The sequence below is a fragment of the Microchirus variegatus genome (assembly GCF_963457635.1).
Source record: "Microchirus variegatus genome assembly, chromosome: 14".
NCBI classification, from domain to species: Eukaryota; Metazoa; Chordata; class Actinopteri; order Pleuronectiformes; family Soleidae; genus Microchirus; species Microchirus variegatus.
The window spans coordinates 5,269,997-5,283,648 of record NC_139815.1 but is presented as its reverse complement, the minus strand read 5'-3'; the positions used below and the strand labels follow the sequence as shown (position 1 = coordinate 5,283,648).

Below are 13,652 nucleotides of genomic sequence, written 5' to 3'. Positions count from 1 at the left end.
TATGTAATGCATTATGCGTTCCTCAGTATGCGACTCGTGTTCCTTCACTGTCCTTCAAAGTGATGCAGATGTGTTGAGCTGAAAATGAATAGTCCTTTGGGATCAATAAAGTCTGAATCTGAATAAAATAACAAAACACAAGTTGATAATTTCATGAATGTTTTGCTAACTCTGATGACAGTTACTGAAGCTTTTTCCCCTTTGTTTCAGACTCATGTGTAATAACTGCTTCATCTTATTCCCTACATTCCCTTCATCCTCTGCCTTTTCTCTTGAAGCTCATTGCAGCGATCATCTTCATCAGTATCGGAGTCATCGTGTCTTTCCTCTGTTCCATTATAGATGGGATCATCGCTTCAGAATTCATTGTAAGTTTCATATATATATATATATATGTCATTTTATTATAAAATGTTTATCAGCTTTAAATAAGGTTAGGATTTTGGGAAATTCATCCCAATAATTTTTAATTAACAATCATGCCTATGCCCTTGGAGCACTCATCAACCATAGACCATGTCTTCAACACTATGGGGACTTGCTTTTTGTCCCTTAAGGTAGCTACAATAAGTGATACTGAATCAAAATTGAATGGTGCCACTGTGATAAACGTTCTGCTCATTGTAACCTTACACGTATTCACCTTAAAATGTAATAAAGAGGAAGTCAAGTCCCCATAATGTGACTGTGTGAACAGATATAGGTCCCCACAACATGAGTAATATCTGAAACACACACCATAACTTTGTTGACGTAATCAGACAAGTGAACAGGTAAAAGGTAAGAGAAATTCATCTCAGTGATGACCTGCACTGAGCCGTAAGAGCTGTAAACATTCAGAACAACACGGGCTGATTAAAAGTGAACAAAAGGTACAGATAAATCTTGTGTTATGACAAATCAATTCATAGCAAACATGCAACAAACAAAGATGACAATCCAGTTTTTTTTCTTTTTTTTCTTTTTTAAACAATGATTTAATTTCACAGTTAATCTGCGTAATGTCTGATTTGATGTATAAAAACACAGTATTTGGTGACAAAATAGTCTGCGCTTTACAGGTCAATTTAGTAATGATAAAAAGGGACCAAAAATAGTTCCCCACTTGTTCTCAAATGTTGTATTTTGTAAATAATTACAGGACACAGTGACAGGAAACAACACTGAAAAAACGGACAATTGTGCTAGAACATACAGTATATTTAACTGAGTCACTGCACATAGTACAACACATTTTTAAATGAATGTGATGTTATTTGATGTGATGTGATTTTAAATATGATCAAGGGAACTTACAAATGGCATTGGAGCAGTAGACTTGAAAATCATTTTAATAATTCCGAAAAAATATTTAACCCAGATGATGCATCGACATTTGGAGAACTATGCCCTCTAGACATGGTCAGACATTTCTTTCATTAGAGATCTAAATAGGTATGTATTGTCAAAAAAATCCATAAGAAATATTCCATTTTGTTAATATACTGTTTATATATCTGACAGAGAACAAAGGGAAAAGGGTGAGAATAGGAAGGGAGAGACAACTAGACACAGGCAAAACTAACTAGTTTCTTATAGTGAGGAGGAAATGCTGAGTAATCTTAAAGACAGGAAAGCAGACAAAAAGAGAACAAACAGGAAGTGACAACATCCAACAGAAAATTTACAAAAACCAACAAAAACATAACAAAATCAAACTCAAACCAAAGAAAAATTATACACATATAAAACATGTAAGGAATTACTTTTATATAGAAGTGTAGAAGATGTAATATTTGACTTTGAGAAAAGAAATCACAGTACTCACAGTACTTTAACCTGTATGTAACATTACTTTCCTGTAAGTTACTCTATTTTTCCTTCCAGGTCCATTTATTCTCACTCTCCTCTCCTGTATTTTAGCCAGTTTAAGAAATGATAACTGTGGCTTTATTACATCATTAATACAGCAGACTTGCACTGTAAAACAGACTGTTTTTATAGCATCATCACATTTAAAAACCAACTGTATCACATTAAAAACTACATGAATTGTCTCTACAGATTTTTATCTATTATATTATTATGTCATAGTAAGAAGACTCAGGAAGCAATTGCATTACCTGACAGTTTAAAAACACATAACTTGTCATAGCATATAAAATAGGGCTGAGCCGATATAATTCTCAGTGTCACTATTAATCTGATACTGGCCAAAATCACTGGATTGGATACATGAGGGATGAGCTGTAAAACCCTAAATATGACATTAATGCTTCACTAAACAAAGGCGACATGATGTAAAGAGAGATGTTCACCTACAGAGTTTAACATTAATATCTACCATGCAGTTTGTTGGCTGCATAGTTAGGTGGTAAAGGCATCAGCACATACAGGTGCATCTCAATTAGAATATCATGGAAAAGTGATCAGTAATTCAACTCAATTGTGAAATGTATTATATACATTCAATTCACACAGACTGAAGCAGTTCAAGTCTATGGTTCTTTTAATTGTGATGATGTTGGCTCACATTTAACAAGAACACAAAATTCAGAATCTCAAAAAATTTGAATATGGTAAAAAAAAGTTTATTATTGTAACTTGATAGTGTTGTGATTCCACTTTGTAATTGGTGAGAAAATATGAGTATGGATGATTATTTTTATTAATGAATTATCTTATCAATTTTCTTAAGACTATCAAAAACGGGGCACCACTCTGTCACTTAACGACCTTAAAGTGTCTCTTGACTGTCAGTTATAACTAATTAATAATAAGTATATTAATATTAATCAATAACAACAAGGAAGGTGTGAAGTCAACACTGGCTTCTTTCAATTACCCTTGTCACAAACAAGCAAGCACAAAAGACAGTAACAGTAATTTTAAAATAAAGGTTTTAAATGTATTAAAGTATTAAATGAATCAATAACAACAAACAAACATCAATCCCTTAATCTAAAGTAACTACTGATAAAACCGTTGGAATGTGCATAAAAAGGAGGTATGGATATCACTGCAGTGTGTGTGTGTGTGGGGGGGGGTGTGTGTGTGTGTGTGTGTGTGTGTGTGTGTGCGTGCGTGCGTGCGTGCGTGCGTGTGTGTGTGTGTGTAGAAAAGGGGCAGCTGGTAACAGTGTGGGAAACAGGAAGTAAACAAACAAAGCCAAAAAGTAAACAAGAAGGCGGGGTCTCTGACGTGACGGTTGTCACGGCGACGCTCCTCCCACCTCAGGTTTATTGAAGGTGGGCGCTACGTCACGTAAAATGGCGTCACTCGCTGTTACCGCGAGGCACCACGAGATGGCGCTCGTGCTCAGATTTTGTCACTCAGCTCTTCCATCTTTCACCAGCGGGGGCGCTGAGTCAGAGAGGAGAGTTGAGGGAGGAAATGGAGTCAGGGGTGATGCGGAGAATTTAAAAGGAAGTGAGGTAGACAAAGGGCACGTGTCTGATCAGAAAAAATCTGTAAATCACAGTGATCACAGCTGTGTGAGGACACAGGATCGCGATACACAGGACAAATCACAGCGATAGAGGGGAGACACGTAGGAGGAATAGAAGCTTTGCCGCTTCATGCGGTTCGATCCATCCTTCGGCCGATGCCGGTATCAGGAAAAGAGAGCGAGCACCTGTTGCGCGGCTCTGGAGCTGTGTGATACGTAGTCCAAAGATGGTTTGTGGGGAATGAGTCCATCACAGACTGGACCCTCTGGTGTGGTAGACTCTTCCATTGTCCTTTGACATGTGGTTCTTGGTTTTTATGACCTGAAACTTTTCACCAGGCCTGAGTTCAGGATTTATGACTTCCCAGTAGGCCGCAACAGATTACAATGACTTGGCCCAACAATGTGTCACATGCCAATCAGCTAATCACTATTGCATCTTTTGATATTTGCACATAAACACTGCAGTTTTGTCACATTAGACCAATTAATTCTAACGAGTATATTAGCTGGAGAGAGCTGGACCAAAAGCGTTATCAAGCCTCTCCAGATATATTCTGTTTGGGCTCACTGGACAGTAAAATTCACGTTTCTTGCACCTTCCAGCTTCCGACAATGAAAATATATATTTTCTTACCTTTCATTCTATATAAATGCTGGTTAGGTTTAGTGCAAGAGGAGTTTGGAGTTTGAAGGTGCAGTGCGGTCACAGGGCTGGTGTCGTAGTTAGTACACTTGCCGATCCAGTTTGCATGTTCTCCCTGTGTGTGTGTGTGCGCGCGTGTGTTCTCCAGCTTCCTCCCAAAGTCCAAAACTATGCAATATGGGGATTAGATAAATTGGTCACTCTAAATTGACCGAGGAGTGAGAGTGAGAGTCAATGGTTGAATGGTTCTTTTAATTGTGATGACGTTGGCGAGTCTGTCGGGGCCCTGAGTAAAAATTCCCAGGGGGCCCTTCCAACCAGTGTTCATTACCATTATGTTATAAATAATTTGACACCAATTAAAAATGTATGAAGTCAAAAGGTTTTGTATTACAAATGAATGAAATAACATGGAAAAACCTTGTAATTTTGAAAATGAATGAAGTTTGTGAAAATATAAATATAAAATACTGTAAATAACTTTAAAAAAAACTATATAAACTTAGTAAAAAAAAAAACACATTACTGTTGGGCCTAGCCATTGTAGACTGTTGAGGCCTACTGTGAAGCTATAAAGCCTAACTGCAGCCTGGTCAGGAAAGTTGGGCTCATAAAAGCCTAAAAACCAAATGTTGGAGGACAAAGGAAAATCCTGACCCACCAGAGGGTCCAGTCTGTGAGGGACTCCATCCATCCATCCATTATCTACCACTTTATCCTCCACCAGAGGTGTGATGGACTCATTCCCCACAAGCCACTACATCAGCAGCAGGCAACTATTCACCCATTGGTGGATATCACAGGATGCTCCGCCCCCAAGGTGGAGACAATGAAAGCAGTGAACACACGCCACCTCCTCCCTTCCAACCTCACCTGTCTGTGTGAACGGAGGTCTGCGTTTAAGGAGGTGTCCACCATCCCTGAAGATCCACAGTCTTGCTGGCCGAGTTTGAAGATTCTTCTTATGTCTACCCCTGTCCTATTTTTGGCTTTTCCTCTTTTTGTTTTTCACTTTTTTTCTGTGATTCAAGGATCCTGTGAATTAGGGCCAATTCCAATTCCTATCTTAACCCTCAATCTTAACCCTCCAGCTCAACCCTTATCTTAACTGGCCCTCAAAACCAAGTGTTGAGGGTTATTTTGTCACTTAGAAATGGGACACCCCTTAAATGCAGATACGTCTTCAGACTGTAGGGGGCAGAATAACGTGAAAGCTGCGTCCAGTCTGTCAACTCCAAAAAAGAAGAAGAAGAACACATTTACGTCACGATTATTTATTTATTATTTTATTTCAGTCAAGTTATTAGGTTGTCAGTTAGTTATAAGATGATACTCATACAAATACCACAACCCCGGACATATTCAGCTGACAGTTACCACACACCACGGCTTATTGAAAAGTAAACCATAGCAAACGATCGTGTGTGCGCACCGGCCGGCTATTGACAAAAGATCGTAAAATAAAAATAAATGTTAAGCAACAATGACGTCAGTAATCCATAATATGGGCCTAAACTAAGATAATACAATGGTTTTCAGAATTTTTATATCTCTATTAACAAAGAAAATACTGAATTTGTATCGCATTCGCTGCTTTCAACGCCATCTTTCTTATGTGAAAACACGCAATGCATTCTGGGTAGCCCTTGCTCCCAAGGGTGGTCTCGGAAAATCTCAATATTGAGGGCAATACAGCCCTTAAACTCGCCCCTCAACTTAATTTTTCTGAGAATCGGGACAGCACTTACACTAGAGGGAGCGCATTTTTGAGATTGAGGGTTAAGATTGAGGGTTAAGCAAGGAATTGGAGTTCACCCTCTCCCTGCAAGTTATTCCCTTTAAAGGGCCCATATTGTGCAAAATCAACTTTTTAATCATTTTAGTACTGATATTTGGTACTCAGGAGGCCATACCAGTCCCCAAAATGTGAAAAAACAAGACTCAGTCATGTTTTAGTGGTTCCACTTAGTGTAAGTATAGGCGATAAAACACGCAATGTTTAAACCTCCCGCGGAATTACGACATAGCGAGCATTTCCCCGTGAATGTTGGCACCCCGCCAGGCAGAGTACTTCACAGCTCCACTGTAGCTCCTTCTTGTCCCTGTGAAATACGAGAGTGCAGGCGAGGGAGGAAGAGTGGCTGCACAGCGGAGCACAGTGTTTTACACAAACTTCCAGCCTCAGAGGACTTGTGTGTCCAGTGGATATATTTTATTTATGAAAAAAATGTTCACAAGCTTCACAGGCCTTTGTTGTTGATCGTGTATGTAAATTCCTATGCTGGAGGGACACCTTGAACGCACCAGTTTACGTGCCGCTGCAGTAATGTGGCCTTTAGCGAGTGACATGTGTGGATCAATAATATGAAGAGCACGCGTTTGAAAGCACTGCAGAAAGATGTAGATGTTGTCCTACATTTCTTCTCAACCAAAGGCTGCCTTTCTGTCGTGTTTCCACGTTCTCTCCTCATTATTGATCCACACACATCACTTGCAGCTGCATTAACACTGGTGCATTCAAGGTGTTTTTCTAGCATAGGAATTTACATGCGCATTAATCGTTTTTAATCGATTCTAATGTTTTTATGATCGCGAGAAGCCAAAATTGTGATCACTATGCATTACGGTGAAACGCAACGGGTAAACGGACATTACTATGGGGTATACAGAGCGGGGGTTGGGACGACGGTGCATGACAATAGGTGATAAGTGGCGACAGTATGGCTGTGGATAGTAAGTTAGATCGACACTCCCCTGGAAGCAGTGGGTGTGTGTTTACATGGGTCCTATTCACATGTAAATGACCAGGCACAAAACCGAGCATTCTGAAAAGGGCTGTTTGGCAGGGTTATTGAACTGCTATTGTGCTTCATCCTTATGATATGTTGACTAAAGCATGACACAGACATGTTCATTAGGGCATCAGGAACTAGTTTAACTTGGGGTAATAGGGTATACTGTGGGCTCTTTAATACCTGAAGGAGACTAGCTGTCCCTGTCGTGAGTCGTTGTGCCACGTATCATACAGCCGAGAGCCGCGCGACAGATCGCCTGCTCAATCTCTCCTTTATCCCCATTGATCACCGCCGACGGATCGGGCTTCGCCATGGAGCAGGAGCTCCACATTTCGCCCCAGAAGACAACTCAAAAGTGAGAGGACTCGTGTCTGGGCAAATAGTTTATTCAGAGTTTATTATAGATACAGGTAGTGCACACCCGATAGTTTCACTGTACTTATTATTATTTACGTGTCCGCACAGCTGTTGATTGTTTTTATTTGTTCTCGGTGCCTTTCATTTGCGCGACCACGCGGCCAAATAGAAGATTTCACTCGATCTGTAAAACTACAGAATAACTGGACAAACTCCAGCTAAGCTGTGTGATCGAAAAAAATCTCTATTTCCAGTGTGCCTCCCCTCTATCTCTGTGGGTTGTCTCCCTGTGTATTACGATCCTGTGTCCTCAACACGGCTCGTGATCACATGGTGAGAGGAAAACTTCTGTTGATCTGTTAAAATCGCAGTTTAAGTCGGTCATCGCCGGATAAACTGCGTGATTTACAGCAGTGTTCTGATCAGCCACGTCCCCTTTTACCTCACTTCCCTTTAAATTGTCGGCGTCACCGCTGACTCCACTTCCTCCCTCACCCCTCCTCTTTCACTTGGCCCCCTGCTGGTGAGACGGAGAGCTGACGGATGAAATAGTACAGGCGCCATCTCGCGTTTGTGTTAGGGGGTTACGACCTCACACCTTCCCCTCCTAAATTTGATCTTTATTAATATGAATATGCTTATTATTAATTAATGATAAACTGATAAGTAGAGAGCCATCTTAAGGTCGTTCAGTGACTGTCATTCTCCTCGGTGTGAGAGGAGTGGTACCCTGTTTTGATCATTTCAATAAATTAATAATTATTGTAAGTCGCTTTGGACAAAAGCGTCTAATAAATGCCCTAAATGTAAAATGTAAAAATAATATAATTAACTAATCATTCATATTTTCTCACCAATTATTACCTTAAATCACAACATTACACTCTAAATAACCCATATTAAAAGACAATATAAATATATAGAACAATAAAATACTGTAAATAAAAATATAAAAAATTACACAAACTTAGTAACAAAAAATATATATAACACTGTAAATAACTAACATTATACACTTAAAAACAAAATACAAAATATAGAAGTTAAATAGTTTTCTTGGCGGTCCTAAACCCACAGCAGGCAATTCCTCATCAGCACCTTTGAAGTACTGCTTCTACTAGTTAGTGTTAGCGTCAGCTAGTGATCTGACTCTAGCTGCTGTTCAAGTCTGTCCCCATTAGTTAGACAAAGTAACAGTTCAATAACAGCAGTCATTTACTGTTAATGTATAATAATAATAATAATAATAACTGTCTTTCTTTCTTTTTTCTTCCTCCTCTTTTTTTCTTCCTCTTCTAACTACCTGATTGATAACTCCTTTTCATTTTCCTTCAACTTCATTTCCAACTTGCAGTATGTTAACTTCACACAGGTTATACATATATATAATGGTTTGATACATTTCAGTTAAAACAGCCCTCAGGCTCCATCTCTCCAAAGGTGCAGTGGCCGGGTTTGAGCTCATGTGTTGTAAAACTTAACTGCTGCAGTGACACAGATACAGCAGGAGGATGGAGGCACTTTACTGGATACACAAGTTGAAAAGCATGTCCTTAAAACCATTAAATCATGATTTTTATAATAGAAAGAGAAAATGGTTAAATCAAACATACACTGAATAATAATGAGTGCATTTAACAAATCCCTCTGATTTTTCCAACACACAGGACATAAGACCACTGCAGGAGGACATGTGTGACTTCTACACCAGTGGATCAGGCTACGCTTTTGACAGCTACTACACAGAGGTGATTCTCATTCATGACATGTATAAGACCCCACAGAAACCTGTGAAATATCTATCTATAAAGCTGTGTCTGTGTGTTTGTCTGTGACCGCCATATCTCGCTGACTGTTAGTCAGATCGACCTAAGATTTTGGATATGGGTTGAGCATGGCCTGATGGTGTGCATCCTTGATTTTAAAGTTTTTGGAGTCATTTTAATTTTCGCTGATTTATCACACTACACCAGGCAGGAGCACCATCAGGATTGCCTTTCATAGTAAGCACAGTCCCCCCCAGGCTACTGTTAAAACAATTCATGAATAACTAAAACCTGCTTCGCCTCAATATTTAAAAAAAAATGTAAACGAAAACCCCCTCATTGCATTTCCTTTTATTCACATTTCCTGTACCGTACTGTTCCCTGACATCTAGGGCTGTCAAAATTAACACGTTAACGCAGGATGATTAATTTGTGGAATTAACGCATTAATTTTTTTTAACGCATTAACGTACTTTCTCACTTTCATGGCACTATGGGTAGACGTGCAGTTTATGAACAGGCAAGGGGGCGGGCAACTGCTTGGGGCCCCGAGCCGATAGAGGGCACCCGACACTCGGAGCCTGTGGGCTGTTGCCTAAATGCATCAGTGAGCAGCCGCATCCCCGTCCCCCTTAAACAACAATGGTTGATTTGCAATGACATCTCAGTAGGAAACCTCCCTAAAGGGACCCCACATCACCTCACGTTAATCTGTGTGAAGCTGATATTCAAAAAATATATGTATTAGGTGTTGGAAACATCTGAGCCAGTCAAGAATGTGATGAGTTAATGAGCCTTTAATATTAAATGGCTTCTTAATCATAACAAATAAAGGGAATTCCAGGCATTGAGGTCCTCATCACAGCAAATATTTTCATTACAGAAATGGCAGTCAAAAAACATTAGAACATGCACAAATGTGCTTTTGTCATGATTTACATAGTGACCCTTCAAGATAGATTGTTTTTGTGTGCTCAGCTGTGTGTAAGTGTGTAATGGCATCTAGTGGGCAGAGGATATTACTGCTTACATTTAACAAATGCAACAAAAGAAAAAAGATGTTCTAGGTTTGACATGTTGTCATGCTGACATTTACCGTTAGTGTATGTGTTTCTTTCTGTCTAAACCGATTGGCTGGCTACTGTATCAGTTTCAATATCAAATAGTTATATTAAACAGTTACAGATCTGAGAGTATTCTTCTCATCTACAGGTGACGTGCCGCTCATTCAACAAAGCATGTCAGCTCAAACTGAGGAGCAACACCTGTTACTGCTGCTACCTGTACAACTGTGAGAGGTGAGACTATGTCTACACATGAAGGAATCACAAATATACATTGTTATTCTGCACAAACATAATCACCAACCTATAGTTTAGATGTTCTTGTTAGCTCACTTTGTAAATTGATAAAATGAAACAATTCAAATGATTTGCTTACTTTTTACAGCATTGTTCACCCTGTATATACAGTATATACAGGGTGCTTTTTGCAATAAACCTGTCAGATGTCTCTGCACAGATGGCCCGTCTTTTGACTAGCTTTACATCAGGTACATATTCGAACAACAACAACAAAGCAACAAAAAAAATAAAAAAATACAAAAGTGATCTGAAAAGCCAACATCTAGTATACACTTTGGGGTTGAAAGTTCAAAGTCAATGCCTTTAGAGATAACAAGGTCAAGAGTATGACCTTGATTATGTGTCGGCTCATGCAACTTGCTGGAATTTCTAGCCATGGCGTCATTTGTCCCCATGTGTGCTGAAACAATATTAACAGTGGGATGTAGGTCAATGAGCATCAGAATGAGTTCGATTAAATCGACTACCTTTCCACCAGAGACACAATAGTTAATAGCACCAGGGAGAGTCAGATACCTAACGATAGTCACCTACTTTTAGAATCTCCGGATTGATGCTTACCGCACTGTTGCTGTAGACGGCTAGTTTCAGTGGAAGCTGACCAGTCGCGCTAGCTAGGCTACCCGAGTTAGCATAGGTGTTGGTCGTGCCCAGCAGATTCATCGGTGCAGCCCCCTGGTTGGAGGGACCATGGCAAGGCTGAGATTGCAGACCTGCCGCGGTGGTGCCCGGAGCTCTGGATATTGGAGCAGGAGCCACATCGCTGACCTCCAGTGACAATGCACACACTAGGGGGCGCCTGCCAGATGGAGAGATGGCGCCAGTGCCAGTGCATCTGGCATCTCTGGAGGAGCCTGGAGGAGGCTTGGACCAGCTTTTCTGCATCTGCCAGAGTGGCCATGTTCCATCTGCCTTAAAAGTTGCTTAAAATCAATAAAACCAATCTCAAAATCTCAAAAGACCCACTCGAGATTTCGAAGTTCTTGCCAACTACAGACCCATCTTCAACCTTCCATTCCTACCCAAGGTGCTGGAAAAAATAGTTGCTGCTCAGCCTCACATCCACATCTCAACAACCTTTTTGAGAAGTTTCAATCTGCTCTGGCCACAGTACAGAAACTGCCCTTGTCAGGGTTACTAACGACCTGCTGATGACAGCAGATGTTGGCTCGCCATCTCTTTGATCTGACTGCAGCCTTCGACACTGTCGAACACAATATCCTCCTTTGCCGTCTGCATTCCACCATTGGCCTCTCTGACTCTGTCCATCATTGGTTAATTTCATATCTGTCTGGGAGAACAGAGCATGTCTCTCTGGGCTAAATCCAGGACACACACCATTACCTGTCGTGTCCCTCAGGGATCTGTCCTTGGCCCCACCCTCTTCACACTATACATGCTCCTCTTTGGCCCTGTCATCAAACAGCATGGATTATCATGCAGCTGCTAAGCTGATGACACACAACTCTTTTTTTGTTTTTTTACCCTTGTCCAGTCCAGCAGGGAGGCAATCAGCATGGGCATCTGAATGCCTTTTTGTGTCAGACAGATTTTGCTTTGTCAGGATGAGTCTGTTGAACTCATCCTGTATCGTGATGACTACTAAGAATTTATTTTGTAAATGATTGTTGGACCGCTTTTGGACCTGCTGGGACACCCACACACAAACAATACAAACTAAGAACAATACCAACAAGCAAAAACACAACAATACAAACTAGAACAAAAAAAGCAACAACAATCCTATACAAAGAAATAACAATAAACAAAGTAAGGACAATTACTTAACAGAGAGAGAGAAAAAAACAAAAAAACAACAACATATTACATATAAATAAATACATCGGAACAGATCAACAATACATATTTACCTACCTATTCATACATACAAGCATACACATACTACCTGCACATATAAACCTGCAGACATGAATATACTTACCTCTACACATATAGAGTATATTATACTCTATCTGTAAATATAATTTAATAGAACATGATGTTAATTATGAACACATTCCGACCACAGCAACACTGAGACCAAATAGCCATAATCAACTAAATCTACCTTCTAGCTATATAGTTAACCTTTCAATCATGTGATACTGCAGCCAAAATATGTCTCTAAGCTTACTTGTGTGTGATTTATCTGTAGCTATAGGTATGGTACGTGTTAATGTTAGTGAGAATGTATGTCTGTGTGTAAGTATGTGTGTGCATGTAAGTCTGCCACTTGGTGCACCGATTAGTGGGACTGGGACACCACCACCCCACCGCGTCGATCCGGTCAGCAGGCACAGGCTGCACCGAAGAACAGGACCCCCAATGAGCCCTGCAGGGCAGAGCAGACCTGATGGCCAACCATCCCGCGGATAACCACAGTCCCGCTCCAGGGCAGAACAGCAAAGGACCACCAAGGGGGTTCCTGCAGCAAAAGGCACCAGCACTAGATGGGCAGGGACCGCACATTCCCAGCCCCTCCAGAAGCCAGGCACCCCAAGCACCGGCATGCCGATGACACACAACTCTACCTCACAACCAATACTCCCCCTGCATCCCTGCCATCATCTGCACTGGCCACCTTCCTGCAGGAGATAAAGGCTTGGATGAGGCTTAACTTTGTGCAGCTGAACAGCTCCAAGATGGAAGCCATCCTTGTCAGTACCCCACATCAGCTTTGGTCAACCACTATAACCAGCATCTCCTTCTCTGGCCAAGACATTCCCCAAGCAACTTCAGTTACCAACCTGCGTGTTGGAATGGACCCTCACCTGCTCACATCAAACATCTGTGTAAAACAGCCTTCTACCACCTCAGGAACATCACCAAACTCTGATCCATACTCACTCTGGCAGATGCAGAAAGGCTTGTCCACACCTTTGTCTCCTCCAGGCTGGAATACTGCAATGCACTCCTCATCAGGATCACTAGCAAGAGCATTCAGAAGCTCCAACAGATCTAAAATAGTGCCGCTAGGATCCTGATGAGGGTGCATAAATACGACCACTTCACCCCCATCCTTAAATCACTCCACTGGCTTCCTGTCACATTCAGGATTGAATATAAGGTCTCTCTCCTCACCTATCACTGCATCCATGGCAATGCTCCCCCCCACCTCAAGGAACTCCTTAATTCACAAACTGCCACACGAAACCTCCGCTCTGGAACTGCCAACATCTTCAAAGCTCCGGACCATAGGAGACCGGGCCTTCTGCTCGGCTGATCCCAGGCTGTGGAACTCTCCCTGAGCATCTGAGCGCCACAGTCTGAAAATTCCTTTTAAAAAGGACTGAAAAC

The 13,652-nt window shown here is 41.0% G+C and overlaps 1 protein-coding gene across 1 annotated transcript in view; it reads left to right on the top strand.

Moving 5' to 3' along the window:
* tmem255b (transmembrane protein 255B) overlaps positions 1–13,652 on the top strand; it is a gene marked incomplete at both ends in the record, with an annotated part of 48,341 nt that overhangs the window by 31,293 nt on the left and 3,396 nt on the right. The window contains 3 exons of the mRNA XM_083901078.1: positions 279–368; positions 8,893–8,973; positions 10,204–10,289. Coding sequence (XP_083757204.1) covers positions 279–368; positions 8,893–8,973; positions 10,204–10,289 — 257 coding nt within the window. The remainder of the gene's footprint in view (positions 1–278; positions 369–8,892; positions 8,974–10,203; positions 10,290–13,652) is intronic.